The 17,958-nt window shown below is 44.4% G+C and overlaps 1 protein-coding gene across 7 annotated transcripts in view; it reads left to right on the top strand.

Moving 5' to 3' along the window:
* NINL (ninein like) overlaps nt 1-17,958 on the top strand; it is a 156,430-nt gene that overhangs the window by 129,756 nt on the left and 8,716 nt on the right. For 6 of the 7 annotated variants that reach the window (XM_045077584.1, XM_045077583.1, XM_045077581.1 and 3 more), the window contains 3 exons: nt 2,424-2,493; nt 14,589-14,744; nt 15,426-15,539. In XM_045077584.1, coding sequence (XP_044933519.1) covers nt 2,424-2,493; nt 14,589-14,744; nt 15,426-15,539 — 340 coding nt within the window. Of the gene's footprint in view, nt 1-1,325; nt 1,431-2,423; nt 2,494-14,588; nt 14,745-15,425; nt 15,540-17,958 lie in introns of all 7 variants that reach the window. The other variant, XM_004781242.3, reaches the window with a different exon arrangement.

The following is a 17,958-nucleotide window of genomic DNA, read 5'->3' on the forward strand; positions in this document are numbered from 1 at the left end:
GGTCCAGGAAGCTGGAAGTAGAACCCCAACCTCAACACACACAGCTGCCGTGAATCAATTTGTCTTCTAACCTGGAGCCAGAGTGGCAGTTTCCAAACATAGACCTCATTTGTTTCACTGCTCTGCTTTAAACCATTTTCTGCTTTAAAAATTCCAGTGACTTTCCTTTCTCTTTTTCTCTTTAGTTCCTCATGAGATAAAATAAAGTCCCATTTATGGGTATGAAAGAGATACTTAACACTTGGTATTATAAGCATATTACATTAAATAAATATAATAAGACCATGAGGCTTTGAGTATTTTTAAATTGAAAAAATTAGAAGATAATGCCAGATAGGGACCTATGGGGGTGGGGGGAGACAAATGTCAGACCAGCATCTATTAAGAGTAAATTGCTGTGTGTGGTTGGGGGTGGGGTACCTGAGTGGCTTAGTCAGTTAAATGTCTGCCTTCAGCTCAGGTCATGATCTCAGGGTCCTGGGATCAAGCCCCATGTCAGGCTCTGCGCTTAGTGAGGAGTCTGCTTCTCCCTCTCCCCCTCCCCTTGCATGTGCACACTCTCTCTCTCAAGTAAATAAAGTTAAAAAAAAAAAGAATAAATTTCTTGGGCAGCAAATATGGGTTTTAAGCTGCCTCATTTGTGATCTTTTCTGGTAAATTGCTTATCTGTCATATGTCAGTGGTGTTACCCAAGTGGCGATCTCTAAGTTACTAGAAAGCAAAGGTGGCTCCAGGCAGACTTGGTTCATGTAGTAATTACTCATGCTTGCTTTTTCCCATTGAGGGATCCATCTTGCACCATGTGAGCATCTCCCCAGTCTTCTCCCTCATGCTGACCTCAGAGTGTATGATGCAGGTAGTGCTCTCTAAAGAGGAGAATGTGTTTTGGTCTTCTGATCCTTTTGTTCCTTAGCTTCATGCTAGAGTTCTCTGGTGCGGGGGGATGACCATCCTTGCAGTAACCTAAGGACCCGCAGCCAGCATTGTGCATTGATACTAACATGTGCTCACTCATTTTAGCTAATGGTTGTAAGATGTGGTAACAGGTCAACTGTAACATGAAGTAAACAGAGCCGAGGTGGTGAATACATTGATGAGTTGTTGAGCTGAGAAAGTTTTATTTTCTGTAGCTTATTGCTTGGGAGATGCAAACCATAGCAGGTTAGCAGTGTATAAAGGAAAAGGAACAGTGTGCTCTGTGCCATCCAGGGATGATGCAGGGTCCACCATGACTTCCCCCTGCAAGAACATATGCATGTAAACTATGGATTGCGGCCAGCTCCTGGGGTCCCCATGCTTATCAAGCATGGTAATTTTTCATGCAGAATTGAGTTGGATAGGCTTTCTGAAGAAAATGAATTGTTGAAAAATGAGCTGGGAAGGATTCAGCAAGAGCTCGAAGCAGCAGAAAGGACAAATGATGCTCAGAGGTAAGGGCCTTGGCTCCGTGGTTCTGCCTGGATTCCAGTTTGCAACATGCTTTGCCCTTTGTACAATGAGCTTTGAAGGTGTTGCTGGGGAAAGTGGGAAGTGTTCAGACGCATGGGTGGCTCAGCCTGTTGAGTGTCTAGACACCTGTGTGTGGAAGGAGAGTGGCTTTCTGCTTTCCTTGCCATAGTCTTATCCAAGGACAGTTTGACCTTTTTTTCCCCAATGACATTAAAGATTATTAAAGTATCATCCAGAGCAGGTGGCCCACAAGTGATTGCTATTAGATTATAGCAAGTCTGAAATCTAGAAGTTTTTTCTCCCTATAGAAACCATTGTTTCCTTGGATCCCTGGGTGGCTCAGCCGGTTAAGCATCTACCTTCATCCCAGGTCATGGTCCCAGGAGCCCAGGATCAAGCCCCAAGTTGGTCTCCCTGCTCAGCAGGGAGTCTGCATCTCCCTCTCCCTCTGCCCCTCCCCCTGCTAGTGCTCATGCTCTATCTCAAATAAGTAAATAACATCTTCAAGAAAGAAAGAAGGAAGGGAGGAAGGAAGGAAGGAAGGAAGGAAGGAAGGAAGGAAGGAAGGAAGGAAGGAAACCATTATTTCCCTTATTTGCTGCCAGGAAGTTTTACATTTACAAGAGACACCAACAGATACTAGGCTGTTTTAGTCCTGCCTGTGCCGCCGGGTGTGAAGAGTCACATTTTGCTAATGAGATCTTACTTTGTGTGACCGAGAAATGCCATGGAGGTTCTTACTGTGTTCCTGCAGTAGTGACAGTATTCCTCTGGTTCCCAGGGTCGGGGTCCTGACTGGGTGGGCAGTGGCAGTGGTGGAGAACAGTGGCAGGGTGGTGGCTTGGGGGTCCCAGGAGCAAGCGTGAGAGTCTGTTCTGTGGCTGCAATCCCGGAGCCCCCACTGTTCAGGGGCAATGACTGGGACAAAAGAACCTGGCTGCTCAGTGACACTATACATTTTGTTTCTTCAACAGGAAGGAAATCGAGGTTTTAAAGAGAAACCAGGAAAAGAGCTGCTCTGAAGTGGAAGAACTCAACAAACAGGTCAGGTGTTGATACCCACATGACACGAACATCATTAGTTTGAAGTAATTTCAGATTTTCAAAAAGGAAGGAAAGAAATTTTTTCTGGAAGATCTGAGAGTTGCCAGCCCATCCGCCCCTTCCCTGGCTCAAAGTCGGGATGTTAACATGGGTGCAGAAGTGCCACCAGAGCCCCCATCTCTCTGAGCTTTGCCAGCTGTCCCCTTACCTTCAGAATCATGGGGCTCCCTCCGTCAGTCCTTGGTCCTTTAGGACTAGGGCACTTTCAGAGATTATAAGCAGTTCTTTTCTAGGAAGGCCCTCAGTTTGGGTTATATGATGTTCCCTTTAGATTATGCCTCTTCAGCATGATTTGTCCCTCTCCTAGTGAGTTCAGCTTTGATTCCTGGTTGGGTGGTGTTGACTGGGCTTCTCCATGGTAAACTTACTTTTTCCTTTATAATTGGTGAGTGTTGTATGGGTAGATGCTTTGATATTATGTAAATACCCTGTTTCCCATCAAACTCTCATCCCCTTATTTTAGCATCCTTTGTTTCTTGCTGTGATGGTGGTCAGTTGGTAACTACTCTCTTGGTAACTAATCTTATTGGTATTCTAGTATAAGGAAGAGCTTTCTTTCCTTTTGGCTTATTTACTCATTCCCATCATTATATTACCATCTTAGGTTCCTGTTTAATTCAATGCATTATAAAGCATTACCATCAGTATTTATTTTTGTGTTCAGATTGTCCTGGAGTTGGCCAATGGGAGTCCCTCATAGTAGTTTCTGGGTCCTCCAGACAGATCCTGGTCATATTTTGAGCACTCCTTACTTTCTGGTATCCCCAGATATTCCAGGTCTAATACTTCCCCTGCCTCAGCCTGTAATCAGCTACTTCCCACAAGGAGCCCCCAGTCACCATTATTTTAGAATGGTGTATGGAGACCAAGATCCAGGCATCAGGAGTGCCCACTGCTCCTGGGGTGTCACTACTTCCAGGCACAATTAATGGCTAGAACTAAGGAGTATGTATGTTCTTATTTACATACACACTCACATGCATATGGTTTCATGAGTATTTATTTATATATATCTTTCTTCTGAAAATCATGAATTCAAATCCCATATATGCAATTCCCATCTAATATCATAGGGATGAGCCTAGTTTCTCCCTTTCCATATTTGTAACTCCTATCTAGCAGTGAGAAGAGGATATCCTATCCTAGGAACCATATCCTAGCAGTGAGAAGCCAGTTTCTATTTTTGAAGATCCACTTATTATTGATCAGTCTCCCCTTAACCCACGCATAAATACCCTTCCCAATATGTTTCAGCACTAACCCCACACTGGTCCTCTCTTTACCCCCATACACAGTTGCCTTTTTTTTAAATTTATTTTTTAATTTTTTTAGTGTTCCAAGATTCATTGATTATACACCACACCCAGTACTCCATGCAATATGTGCCCTCCATAATACCCACCACCAGGTTCACCTAACCCCCTCCTCCTCCCTCCTCTCCAATACCCTCAGTTTGTTTCTCATAATCCACAGTCTCTCATGACTCGTCTCCCCCTCTGATTTCTGTCAATTCACTTTTCCTTTACTTCTCCCCATGTCTTCCATGTTATTCCTTATGTTCCACAAACAAGTGAAACCATATGATAATTGACTCTCTCTGCTTGACTTACTTCACTCAGCATGATCTCCTCCAGATCTGTCCATGTTGATACAAAAGTTGGGTATTCATCCTTTCTGATGGAGGCATAATATCCCATTGTGTATATGAACCATATCCTCTGTATCCATTCGTCTGTTGAAGGGCATCTTGGCTCTTTCCACAGTTTGGTGATTGTGGCCATTGCTGCTATGAACATTGGGGTAGGTATGGCCCTTCTTTTCACTGCACAGATGCCTTTCATACTTGGTCTCAATTGCTGGCTTTTGGATGATTATATATTTATTTATTTTGGTGAGGCAGAGATTGAAAGAGAGAAAGAAAGCGTGCAAATGAGTGGGGTCAGGGGCAGAGGGAGAAGCAGAGTGTTTGCTGAGCAGGGAGCCGAATGTGGGACTTTATCCCAGAACCCCAGGATCATGACCTGAGCTGAAGGCAGACACTTAACTGACTGAGCCATGCAGCTGCCTTTTGGATGAATTATTAAGGAGGAGGCACACAAGCTAGGATGTATCATTCTTGGGTTTTTAAATTCTTTTTTAAATTGATATTGTTATTGATAATTGCAACTCCCGTAGTTGTAAGAAATATAGAGAAATCCTTCAAATCCTTTGACCAGTTTCCCCCAATGGTAATATTTTTTTAAGTTTTTATTTAAATTTCATTTAGCATCCAGTGTAATACTAGTTTCAGTGCACATATAGTAATTCAGCACTTGATATATCACACAGTGCTCATCATGATAAATGTAGACCTTAATTCCCTTTACCTGGTTTATCCATCCTCCCACCCACCTCCCCTCTGGTAGCCATCAATTTGTTCTCTGTACTCTCTAGGTTTGTCTCTCTCTATCTTTATTTCCCTATGCTTATTTGTTTTGTTTCTGAAATTCCACATATGAGTGAAATCATATGGTATTTGTCTTTCTCTATTTTGCTTAGCAGTATGCCCTGTAGCTCCATCCATGTCATTGCTGATGGCAAGATTTCATTCTTTTTTATGACCACGTAATATTTCATTGTGTGTATGTATGTGTGTATCTCACATCTTCTTTATCCATTCATCAGACAGTATATACTGGAGCTATTTCCATAATGTAGCTATTGTAGATAATGCTGCTGTAAACATTGGGGTATATGTATGTCTTTCTATTAGTATTTTTGTATTCTGTGGGTAAATACCTAGTAATATGACTGCTGGATTATGGGGTAGTTCTATTTTTAACTTTTTGAGAAATTGCAATACTATTTTCAACAGTAGCGCTACAGTTTTCATTCCCACCAACAGTGCATGAGGGTTTCCCTTTTTATGCATCTTTACTAGCACTTGTTTTATCTTGTGTTGTTGATTTTAGCCATTCTGACAGACATGAGGTGATACTTGTAGTTTTGATCTGTATTTCCCTGGTGATGAGTGATCTTTCTATGTGTCTGTTGGCCTTCCAGATACCTTCTTTAGAAAAATGCCTATTCATGTGGTCCTCCCATTTTTAAATTGGATTAGTTGGTTCTATAAGTTCTTTATATAGTTTGGATACTAACCTTTTATCAGATATGTGATTTGCAAATATCTTCTCCCATTCCGTAGGCTGCCTTTTAGTTTTGTTGATTGTTTCCTTTACCATGCAGAACTTATAAATGTACTTTTTAAAAAATTTGATAGGGGCGCCTGGGTGGCTCAGTGGGTTAAGCCGCTGCCTTCGGCTCAGGTCATGATCTCAGGGTCCTGGGATCGAGCCTCGCATCGGGCTCTCTGCTCAGCAGGGAGCCTGCTTCCTCCTCTCTCTCTCTGCCTGCCTCTATGCCTACTTGTGATCTCTCTCTGTCAAATAAATAAATAAAATCTTTAAAAAAAAATTAAAAAAAATAAAAAATTTGATAGACAGAGATCATAAATAGGCAGAGAGGCAGAGATGGGGAGAAGCAGGCTCCCCGCTGAGTAGAGAGTCTGATGCAAGGCCTGATCCCAGGACCCTGAGATTATGACCTGAGCCAAAGGCAGAGGCTTAGCCCTCTGAGCCACCTAGGCGCCAATGTGCAGAAGCTTTTTATTTTGATGTAATTCCAGTAGTTTATTTTTGCTTCTGTTTTCCTTGTCTCAGGAGACAAATCTAGAAATAAGTTGCTATGGCCAGTGTCAGAGACATTACTGCCTATGCTGTCTTCTAGAATTTTTATTGTTTCAGGTCTCACATTTAGGACTTTCATCCATTTTGAGTATAATTTTTTGTGTGGTAAAAAAAAAAGTGGTCCAGTTTCATTCTTTTGCATGTTGCTGTACAGTTTTCCTGACACCATTTGTTGAAGAGACTTTTTCCTCATTGGATATTCTTTCCTGCTTTGTTGAAGATTAATTGACCATGTAGTTGTAGTTTAATTTATGGGTTTTCTATGCTGTTCCATTGATCTATGTGTATATTTTTGTGCCAATACCACACTGTTTTGATTACTATAGCCTTGTAATATAACTTGTAGTCTTGAGTTGTGATGTTTTCATCTTTTTAAAAAAATATTTTTTAAAAGATTTTATTTATTTACTTGACAGATAAGTAGGAAGAGAGAGGAAGGGAAGCAGTCTCCCTGCTGAGCAGAGAGCCTGATGCGGGGCTCAATCCCAGGACCTGGGATCACAACCTGAGCCAAAGGCAGAGGCTTTAACCCACTGAACCACCCAGGCGCTCCTCACCTTTTCTTTTTTAAGGTTGCTTGAGCTAATCAGGGTCTTTTGTGGTTCCATACAAATTTAAGGATTGCTTGTTCTAGTTCTGGGAAAAATGCTGTTCGTGTTTTGATAGGGATAGCATTAAAAGTGTAGACTGTTTTGGGAAGTATGGACATTTTAACAATATTTGTTCTCCTGGGCCATGAGCATGGAATGTCTTTCCATTTTTTTGTGTCATCTTCAGTTTTTTTTAATCAGTATTTTATAGTTTTCAGAGTACAGGTCTTTCACTATGTTGGTTAGGTTTATTCTTAGGTATCTTACTGTTTTTTGTGTCATTATAAATAGGATTGATTCCTTAAGGTCTCTTTCTGCTCCTTCATATTTGATGTATAGAAATGAAAGAGATTCTGTATGTTGATTTTGTATCCTACAACTTTCCTGAATTCATTTATCAGTTCTAGCAACTTTTTGGTGGAGTCTTTCGGGTTTTCTATATACATGTCATCTACAAATAGGGGAAGTTTTACCTCTTCCTTGTCAATTTAGATGCTTTTTCTTTTTCTTGCCTGATTGCTATGGTCAGGACTTCCAATACTGTGTTGAATGAAAGTGGTGAGAGTGAACATCCATCCCTGTCTTATTCCTGACCTGAGAAAAACTGAGAGCTTTTCCCTCATTGAGGATGATGCTAGCTGTAGCTTTTTCATCTTTGGCCTTTATTATGTTCCCTCTAAACCTACTCTGTTGAGGATTTTTAATCACGAATGGATGTTGTACTTCACTTTTTCCATATCTATTGAAATAGTTGTATGGTTCTTATCCTTTCTTTCATTAATGTGATATATTATGTTGATTGGTTTGCAAATTTTTTTTAAAGATTTTATTTATTTATTTGACAGAGAGATCACAAGTAGACAGAGAGGCCAGCAGAGAGAGAGAGAGAGAGGAAAGCGGGCTCCCTGCTGAGCAGAGAGCCCGATGCGGGACTCGATCCCAGGACCGTGAGATCATGACCTCAGCCGAAGGCAGTGGCTTAACCCACTGAGCCACCCAGGCACCCTGGTTTGCAAATTTTTAACAGCCCTTTCAACCCAGGAATAAATCCCATTTGATTGTGATGAGTGATTTTTGCTACTGTTGGATTTGGTTTGCTAGTATTTTTTTTGAGGACTCCTGCATCTGTGTTCATCAGAAAACAGGCCTATAGTTCTCTTTTTTGGTGGTGTCTTTATCTGGTTTTCGTATCAGGGTAATATGGGCCTCATAGAATGAATTTGGAAGTTTTCCTTCCTTTTTTACTTTTTGGAATAGCTTGAGAAGAATGGGTATTAACTCTAATTTATATGTTTGGTAGATTTTGCCTATGAAGCCATCTGGTTCCAGACTTTTCCTTGTTGGGGGATTTTTGATTACTGTTTCAATTTATCTGCTGGTTATCAGCCTGTTCAAATTTTCTGTTTCTTTCTGTTTTAGTTTTGGTAGTTTATATGTTTCTAGGAATTCAACCATTTTTTCTGAGCTGTTAAATTTGTTGGCATAGAGTTTTTCATAATAGTCCCTCAGAATTGTTTGTATTTCTGTGGTGTTAGTTATTTTGCTTCTCTCATTTGTGATTTTATTTATTTGCTTCCTTTCTCTTTTCTTTTTGATAAATCTAGCCAGGAGTTTATCAATTTTATTAATTTTTCAAAGAACCGGCTCCTGGTTTCATTGGTCTGTTCTACTGGTTTTTTTTGTTTGTTTGTTTAGTTTCTATATATCATTTATTTTTGCTCTAATCTTGATTATTTCCTTCCTTCTACTGGTTTTGGGTTTTGTTTGTTCTTTCTCTAACTCCTTTTTATATGAGGTTAGATTGTATATAAGAGATTTGTCTTGCTTCTTGAGGTATACCTGACTTGCTATAAACTTCCCTCTTAGAACTGCTTTTGCTGCTTCCCAAAGATTTTGGATCCCTTGTGGTAACACTTCATAAGACTAAAGTATAATATCTGTATTAGTTCACTAGGGCTGCCATAACAAAATGCCACAGACTGAGTGGTTTACACACAGAAATTTATTTCCTTACATTTCTCAAGATTAGAGGTCCAAGGTCAAGGGTCGGCAAGTTAATTTCATGAAGCCTGTCTTGTAGATGACCGTCTTCTCCCTGTGTCCCCACATGGCCGTCCCTATTACATGCCTGTGTTTTAATCTCATCCTAATAACTTTCATATTAGATTAGAGCCCACTTTTAGGATCTCATTTAGTGTTATCACCTATTTAAAGACTCTATCTCTAAATACAGTCATATTCTAAGGTATTGGGAGTTTGAACTTCAACATATGATTTTTGGGTTGACAGAAATCAGCCTGTAACAAATCTCATAACAAGCTATTAATATTGATACAATCCATGGATCTTACTTAGATTCCTCCAGTTTTACTTGCGTACTCATTTGTTTGGGTATGTGTGTGCATGTGTGTATGTGTATGTGTATGGGTTTGTGTGTGTATATGTATGTCTGCGTGTAAGTCTGTGTATAGGTGTGTACATGTGTCCGTGTGTGTGCATTTATGTGTGGTGTGTGTGTGTGTGTGTGTGTGTGGTGTATGTGTACTGAGTGCTATACAATTTCATCACTGTGTGTGTTCACGGTCAAGATACTGAACAGTTCTTGGGTATCTGGGTGGCTCAGTCGCTTAAGCATCTGCCTTTGGCTCAGGTCATGACTCCAGGGTCCTGGAATGCTCCCTGCTCAGTGAAAAGCCTTCTTTTCCCTCTCCCTCTGCCCTCTCCCCTGCCCATGTTCTCTCAATCTCTCTCAAATAAATAAATAAAATCTTTTTCTTAAAAAAAAGAGAGAGAGAGAGATACTGAACAGTTCCAACTCCTTAGGGATCCTTCATGCTGTTCTTCTATAACCACACTTACACCTTCTTGCCTACCCACCCTGGCCCCTGACCCCGGACATCCACTCCTCTATCCTTCATTTCTAAAACTGTCATTTCAAAATGTTATATTAAAAAAAAATCATAGAGAGTGTATCTTTTCGGATTGACCCTTCTCACACATTATACTTGCTTGGAGATTCATCTAGCATTGCCTGAATGGTAGTTATTTTATTATTAAATATTGCTCTGTGTGATGATGTCCCACAGTTTAATGCTTACCTTTTAAAGGACAGCTGGGCTGATTCCAGTTCTGGCCTATCACAAATAAAGCTGCTCTGAACATTCCTATGCACTTTTTTTTTCAATGAACGTTTTCATTCCACCAGGATAAGTGCCCAGGAGTGCAAGTACTGAATTTATGGTAGTTACACATTTAGTTTTGTAAGAAACTGCCTGACTGTTACCCAGAGTGACAGTAACAGTTTACATTCCCACCAGCAATCTATGCTTGATCCAGTTTCCTCACATCCTTGGCCAGCATTTGGCGGTGTCACTCTTATTTTAGCCACTTTGATGGTGGTGTGTGCTAAGACAGAAAGGCTGGAGGGTTTGTGGCTATTTAAGCTCTGGTATAATTATTTCTCTTGAAGGGAACAGAACCCTCTGAGTGTCCTTTAGAATGGCTTCAGCTGCCATAACAAAGTGCAGTAGGCTGAGGGACTTCACGGGAATTTATTGTCTTGTAGTTCTGGAGGCCACAGTCCAGGATGAGGTACTAGCTGCCTTGGTTCCTGGTGAGAGCCCTCTTCCTGACCTCCAGACCTTCCTGACCTTCCTGACTTGAAGACCTCCAGCCTTCTTTGTCCTCACATGGCCCTTCCACCACAGGGCCACACAGAGGGAGAGAGACAGAGCTCTACTTCTTAAAAGGTCATAGTCCTGTCAGATTAGGACCCTACCCATATAAGCTCATTTCACCTTAATTACCTCCTGAAAGCCTCATCTCCAGTCATATTGGGAATTGAGGGCTTTAGCATAGGAATTTGGAGGGGCATAGTTCAGTCCATAGCAATTACTTTACCCCTACTTGCTAGAAGCCTGAGAGGAATTTCTCTGATGTTAAGGGAAAGAACCTGAGACATCTCAGGAAAGTTGGGGGTTCCCCTGAGACCGTGACTTTTTTACTCTCAAGCCTGCCAGGCGCAGCCTCTAGCGATCGTCCTTACAGCACCCACTTCCCTTCCTGTTTCAGGTTCCAACCTCTGCTCCTGGTAAACTGGGAACCCTTAGCCTGTCTCTCTAGTTTTCAGGGCGTTGGTTTGCCCTATGATAACAATTCTCTAAAGTTTTGAAGAGGAGTTGTTGATTTCAATTTAAGCAGCATTTTTCTTATTGGGGAGATGGAGCTCTTTTCACATGAGACCAGAGACCAGAACTAGTATTGTGTTTTTAATTTGGGTTTCTGTGTGTTCACTGTCAGGACATAGAAATACAATGGGTTAGCAAGTCCCGCCACCTTGCTGAACTTACTCGTTAGTTCTCGGGGTGTGGGGTAGTTGCCATGTGTGGCTTCTTGAATCTGTGCCATCCCTGAGGTCAGTCCCAAGGCTCTTCTCTCCCAGTGCTGCCTCTGCCCTCTGCCCTCTGCCTGTGGTCACTGAGTGGTTCTGCTTTGGTCTGAGTGGTTCTGCTGTGTCAGACCACTGATGAGCAGATGGCTTGTCTGGGCTCCCAGCTTTGGGTGTCTGTGTCCATGGTGAGGGTGTAGTAGCCTTGCTTAGGCCTTGTCTATCAGGAGGGTAATTCCTGGGTTGAGTTAAGATGAAAAGTTCAGCTGCATTTGCCTGTGACCAACTTCCTGTGAAAGGACCCATCTGGGGCTTTCCTGGGCCTCCCGTCCCCTTTTGAGCCTATTTCTAAGACACACTTGTAACTGGATTCTAGGTATCCATTTGTTTTCTTCCCTCAGCTTTTTAGAATAAAAAACATTAAACACACAGAACTGTTGACATAATATACACTGACTGATCAGCCCCATACTACAACCTTAATTTGACAGTTGTTAACAATACCATAAGTAGTTTAGTTCTTTGTTTATACCCATCTTTGTATCTCTCTGTATGGTGTGTATGTGTGGGTGTGTTTTCAAGCCATTTGAAAGGAAGAGAGTGAGACCCTGCTTCTAAGGCAACTTCTGCCTAACCACAGTATTACTGTAACACCTAAGAAACCTAATTGTAATTATCTAACACCATCCAATATTCCAACCATATTTACATTTCTCTAATTATTCAAAAATATCTCCTATGGTAAATTTTTTGGAACACCATACAATTAAGGATGATTCACTGAACCATCAGTGCCATTCTGGGGGCAGAAAACAGCTGCCTGATCGCGTTCACAGAACCTGTGGGTCAGGGCTTCAGACAGGGTGCAGGACAGATGGCCCTCTTCTGCTCTGCATCATGGGGGCTGGAAAGACTGGACAGCTGGGGTGACCCAGAGGCCAGGGCTGGAATCACGTGCAGGCTTCTCTGTGGGACTCAGCTCCTGGAGGGAGTGTCACAAGGGGGCACCAGGAAGACCACATGGCAGGCGACAAGGCTTCTGACCTCAGAAATCATTCCATAACACCCTCACCCAGATGCTGCAAGGCACAGGGAGGGACACAATCTCCTCTGGGTGGGGAGTGTCCAGGTCACTGTGCAGAAGGGGATGTGGGGTGGGAGAGGCCGTTGAGGCTGTCTTTGAGGCTGTCTTTGGAAAATATGGCCAGCCTGCCTCGATGTGTTTAGTCTTTTTAACTTGGCACACCTGTTTTGCTCCTTCAAGTCTGTCTCTTTGAAGAGACCTGGCAGTTGTCTTGTAGGCCATCCCACATTCTGGATCTGATAGTGTCGTTCAGTCTAGTCCTCTGTTCCTTGTACTGCCTATAAACTGGAAACTAGGTCTAAAGGCCTGACTGAGTTCGTAGTAAGCCCATGTAGCATAGACATCCATTTGTTTTAAAATGTGACCAGGAGATGACTGCTAGCATCTCATTTTGTCTTCTGCAATAAAACCCAGATGAGTGCAACTTAGAAATGAGGTGATGAACACAGACACTGAGAGAGAGAGGGCACTCTGCGCTCCCAGTAGGATGCCCTGCAGGGCAAACACCTCAACCTAGTCACGGGAGCATCTGGCAGACCCCAAGTGAGGAAGTGTTAAAGGGGCGAGGCGGGGAGGGACTGTATCTGTCAAAATTTTCAGTGTCATACAAGACAAAGGCCACAGAACTTTCCCAGATTCAAGGAATCTAAAACAGCCTGCCTAATAAAGGCACTGCCTGAGGGGAGGAAGGGGTGTAATTAGGCCAGTTGACAAACCTGGGAGGTGGGTGGTATGATTCATGTCCTGAGCCAGACCTGCATGATAGCCATGTGAGAACACACTCACTTCCTTAGGAAACATGTATGCAGGGCCTCGTGTGTGTGTGTGTGTGTGTGTGTGTTTGTGTGGTTACACATGAGCGTACACATACCTGCAGAGCGTGTCCACCGCAAAAGCACATGAGGGATGCTGCCAGCCGGTGAGCCTGGCTGAAGGGTGCATAAATGTTCTCTGTCATAGCCCTGGCCCTGTTGTAGAAATTTGAAATTATTTCCAAACAAAGACTAAATATTAAAGGTAAGCAGAAGAAAATTAACTGAAGGCAGATTCCATTTCTGGCTGTTAATGAAATCAAGGCTGTCCTCAGAACAAGATGAATGTGTATCAATACTGAAAAACAATTTTCATGATGAAATGTAGTAAACACAACAGAGTTCCATACCAGACATAATGCCCGTGAGCTTATGATGTGTTGAAAACACCTCTTTGCCCTCAGTTCTGAGATTTTAAGGACAGGACAAGGTGACAGTCTCTGTACAGAGAAGAGAGGGAGCAGTGGTCACTAGAAAAATGGGTAGACTCACTAAGCATGAATGATCCAAGTTGCAACAACTTCAGGGTTCCCTCCCCTGCTCCTCAGATCCTCAGATCCTCAGACACATAATAGTAAGAGGTTGCTGGCGCCTCCGTCGGGGGAGTGGTGCCCATGCTTTGCCAGCAGCACTGGAAAGTGGTACCAGGGACGCTGCTCTGCCCACACCTGGGGCTGTAGGCGCTTGGCCTCGATGGCCTCAAGAACTGATGCTGTGGGAAAAAGCAGATTAGCAGTCGTGCAGTGTCTATGAAGACACTCATACCAAATAGTTCAAAGTAATGGGTATTTCCTCAGTGGGGGGTGGTCGTAGGGGCAGTGTTGTAGCTGCTGTTTGCGTGCACCATGCCCTTGCTTGTCTCCTGGCGGGCGCCTGTCGTGCATCCACTGGCTGCTGGCCAGGGGATCCTGAGCAAAAGCAGAATATACAATTTAATCACTGCCTGCGCCCTGCTGAAAGCTGTGTTTATGTGTTTAATGACAAAGATCAGAGGAGACGCTGAGGAGCTTCATACATTTCAGTTGGGTGTTTTCTGTCAAATTGCTTAAAATAATAATTGGAAATAACCATGAAAGAAATGTGAAAAATATGAAAGTCTTGAGAGCAATGGTTTGTGTGTTCATGATGTAACCACCTCTCATGATCCAGGTGTGTTTCACTGCCTCCGGGGCATGGTGCAGGCTTTCTGCTCTATGGCCCTGTGGCCAAATGGGGCTGGATCAGTCCTGCACTGGAGGGTGCCAAGCGCCTCACCCATGACATACCGGAGCTATCCCCTCCCCAACCGTGATAACGAGCAGTGTCTCCAGACATGGCCAGATGTTCCTCAGGGAACAAAGTCATTCCTGGTCGGGAACCACTGGAATGATCTGAATTGAACTGCTGTTTAAAAAAAAAATAACCTTGTCATCTGCATTTTAACCCATTTTGCTTCAGAGTCAGAAATGTAGGGATGAAGTGTCGCAGCTCAATGAGAAGGTCCTTCAGCAGGGAGAGGTGGCCTCTCCCCACCAGGCCCAGAATGAGAACTGCATCGCCATTCAGCTATTAACACAGAGACTGGAGGAGGTGGGGCAGTGGGAGGAGCTGCAGGTGAGTATCTGAAAACATCAGGAATAGCCTTAAAATGCCTGGAGGTAGACTCACCCCTCAGGTAAGGATAGAGACTTAGTAAGTAAGCGCCCTGGAAAATTTGTTGACTTAGCAGCTTTTGCAAATCCTCAATATCTAGAAAAACCAGAAAGGAATTAAATCCTGATGCTAGGAGAGTAAATTGGTAGACCTTTCAGGAGGACATTTGGGGAAAACATACATCAAGAATATTGGTATGCTCTGACTTTATAATTCTGCTTATGGGAGTTTGATCATCGTAGAAAGACTTAGCTGGAAGTATTTTCATTGCTGTGATATTTCTAATAGCAAAACAATTGGAATCAGCTTGAATCATCAATAATACTGAATGAGGCTGTAAATTCTGGTGCAGCCATTAAAAATTATGTTTCAAATAATATTTCATGTCATGGGGAAGTACCCAAGATACACTGAGGAAAGCATAGCATACACGATGCTATATTAGTCTTATGGCTAGAAATGCACATTTGGAGGAAGGGCTGAAGTCACAGCAATGTCAGGTGTGGTCCTCAGGCTTCTGGGATGATGAGTGATTTAAATTTTGTAATCTTTGTTTTTCTGTACATTTCTGAAGTTTCTGCATCAAACATGTATCAATGCTGAGATATTTCTTATATTATGAAATTGATTTTTTAAAAACAGGGTGAGCACATCCAAAAACTTGAACTTGAACTCAAACACATGAATCAGGAATGTCAGAGCCTGAGACTGTCACAGTCACAGCTGAGAGACACTCTTGAAGAAAGTCAAGACCAGGTGAGTGTGCATGATGGCCAGTAGCGGTGTCTCAGCTGGAAGAAAGTCAACACGGTTTAGCACTGACAGAGCCTGGCCAGGACTGGTCTGGCCCAGAGAGGTCATTAGGCTGGACTGAGGTTACACAGCTGGCTGGGTGCTTACAGTCCCAGGACTGAATTGGGCCTTGTCCAGGCTCAGTTGAGCAATCCATGGGCACAGCTGTTTATGCACAAGGGAAGGAGGCCAGTAGGCTGTTCTATTGGGTGTGCCATCTGCAAATCAGAAGAATGAAGGAGAGTGACAGGTAGCTTCTGAGGTGGAGGAGTTGGCACCAGATCCAAGGACATAGGGCGGAGCAGTCTCAGTGGTTAGCAAGCTAGGTGCCCCATCCGATACTCACACAGGCTTTTTTTGTGCACAGAAGCCCTGAAATTGCACACAGTGTGGTTGTCAAGCTCCTGCCTCCTGCCTCCTCTCCTGCTATAGCATTTATCCAGCACACCAGGTTCTCAAGGTACAGAGAGGAAGGTGGAGAGCTTGTAGTCTTGGACAAGTAAATGAGAGCAGGTCAGGCCAAGCAAGGACCTTGGGGTGCCCTGACAGTGTGAGGTCCAGGAACACAAGAGAGGGGGAGCTGGTTCTTTCTGGGGGAGCAGGAGAGAGAATGGCGGGTGTGTGACTGCGGGAGGTACCCTGAGGATCCTGTGTGGACTTAGATGTGGGATGTGCTTAGAGGGCTGGGGGCTGCAGGAAGGAAAGGGGGCCATGGGAGAAACCTCTCCAGCATGATATGGGAGGGGTCTCTAACCCACTGGCCTGAGGCCCAGGACTATCCTCCCTTGAGTGTGGCACCTGCATACTTCCCTCACTGAGCCGCTTTAGGGCTCCCCAGCTGGCTCCTGGCCCTATAGTTGGACTTGGTTGTGGGACCCCCACCACCACCCAGGCCTTATGATGTGTTTTGGGGGCTTGTGGGCTCTCAGCCTTCCCACTGCAAACAAGCACTGCCCCAGAGGTACTTCTGAGCATTTAGAAGATCCCTTCTCTGTCTTTCTTTAAGTCTGAAAGGAAGCTTGAGAAGTTGCCTTGAGCAGTTTGAGCCCTTGGGGACTAGGAATCAGCCATTGTCACAGGCAGAAGATACCTTACTTAGGCAGTCTTTCTGTTATATGAGCTGGTTTCCCCTTCTTTGTGATCTAGAAGAGGACCCCCAAAACCACATCAGTGAAAATTCCCATGAGGGAAGTAAGGGGAGCCTACAGGCTATGTAAGGAGTCTTGAGACAGGCCGCGCGTGGTAAGGATGGGTGTGGAGCCACGTGGGAGGGCGTCAGGGTCAGGACTGTTACCCTTGTGTGGGTGGTTCTGAGGCGGAGGCCCAGAGGGAGAGAGGGCAGCTTGAACAGGTGTAAGCAGGGGAGCAACTCGGGGGAGGGCATTAAAGGGCCTGGCCAAGGGACTTTGTGCCTCTCAGAGTGAGGGTGGGGGAGCAGAATGCTGCACGTACCACATGTCCCTGGGAATCCCCATCTTGGCTTGGTTCTGACTTGCAGCATATCAAGCCACCCCCAAACCTGGCAGCTTGTAGCACTGTGTACCATTCTCCTTCACGGTCTATGGGCTCACTGGCTCACCTGGGCTGTTGTCACTAGCTGTGTCAGGGGGGCCACGGCATTCCAGTGGGGTTGGGACAGGCATCCTCTGAAGGCATGGCTGGATCAGCTGTTTGCAAGCCCTTGGCTCGAAGGGCTGGTGTGCAGGTTTGGCTGGTGCCTGGGGACCCAGTACACCCAGCCTCTCGGTGGCATGGGGTTCTCCGAGTGCAGCAGCAGTGAAGCTTGGGTAGGAGAGACGACCAGGGGCCCTTAGAGGAGCAGTCAGAGATGTCAGGCTCCTTAGCACTGTGCCATGGCATTCCAGAACATTACTCCCCCCCACATCCTGTTGGTCTAGCTTGGATTCAGAGGGAGGGCACAGAGCCCACCTCTCCATGGGCGAGGACACATTCCTCACCTCTCAAGACAAAGAGAACAGAGCCCCCATCCCTCAAGGGGCAGGAAGAGCAGCCTGTGAGCTTAGAGGGGCAGAGCTGATGGCTGAGGCAGCTCACTGCTGTGCCTCAGCTCCCAGAACACAACAACCCTCATTTTCTGGCTGTGGGAGGCCCCAGTGCTCTCTGGGGCCTTGTTATGTATTAGTGGAGGTGAGGTTTCCAGAGCTGGTCCGGGCTCCAGCTAGAGCCTCACTTCCACCAGGAGGGAGATGAGAGGCTCAGGATGTAGTCAGCGGGGATAGGGGTGGTAGGTGTTATGGGCTGCTCATCCTGCACAGACAGCTGCAGGCTAGGGCCACAGACACAGAGACCTCACGCTGGGACAGAAAGGGGCCTTCCCACAGGAGTTTATCCCTGGCACTCGAGTCCAGAGTGGAGGGGTGGC

The sequence above is a fragment of the Mustela putorius genome, unplaced genomic scaffold (assembly GCF_011764305.1).
Source record: "Mustela putorius furo isolate JIRA1106 unplaced genomic scaffold, ASM1176430v1.1 tig00000224_pilon_pilon_pilon, whole genome shotgun sequence".
Taxonomy (NCBI): Eukaryota; Metazoa; Chordata; class Mammalia; order Carnivora; family Mustelidae; genus Mustela; species Mustela putorius.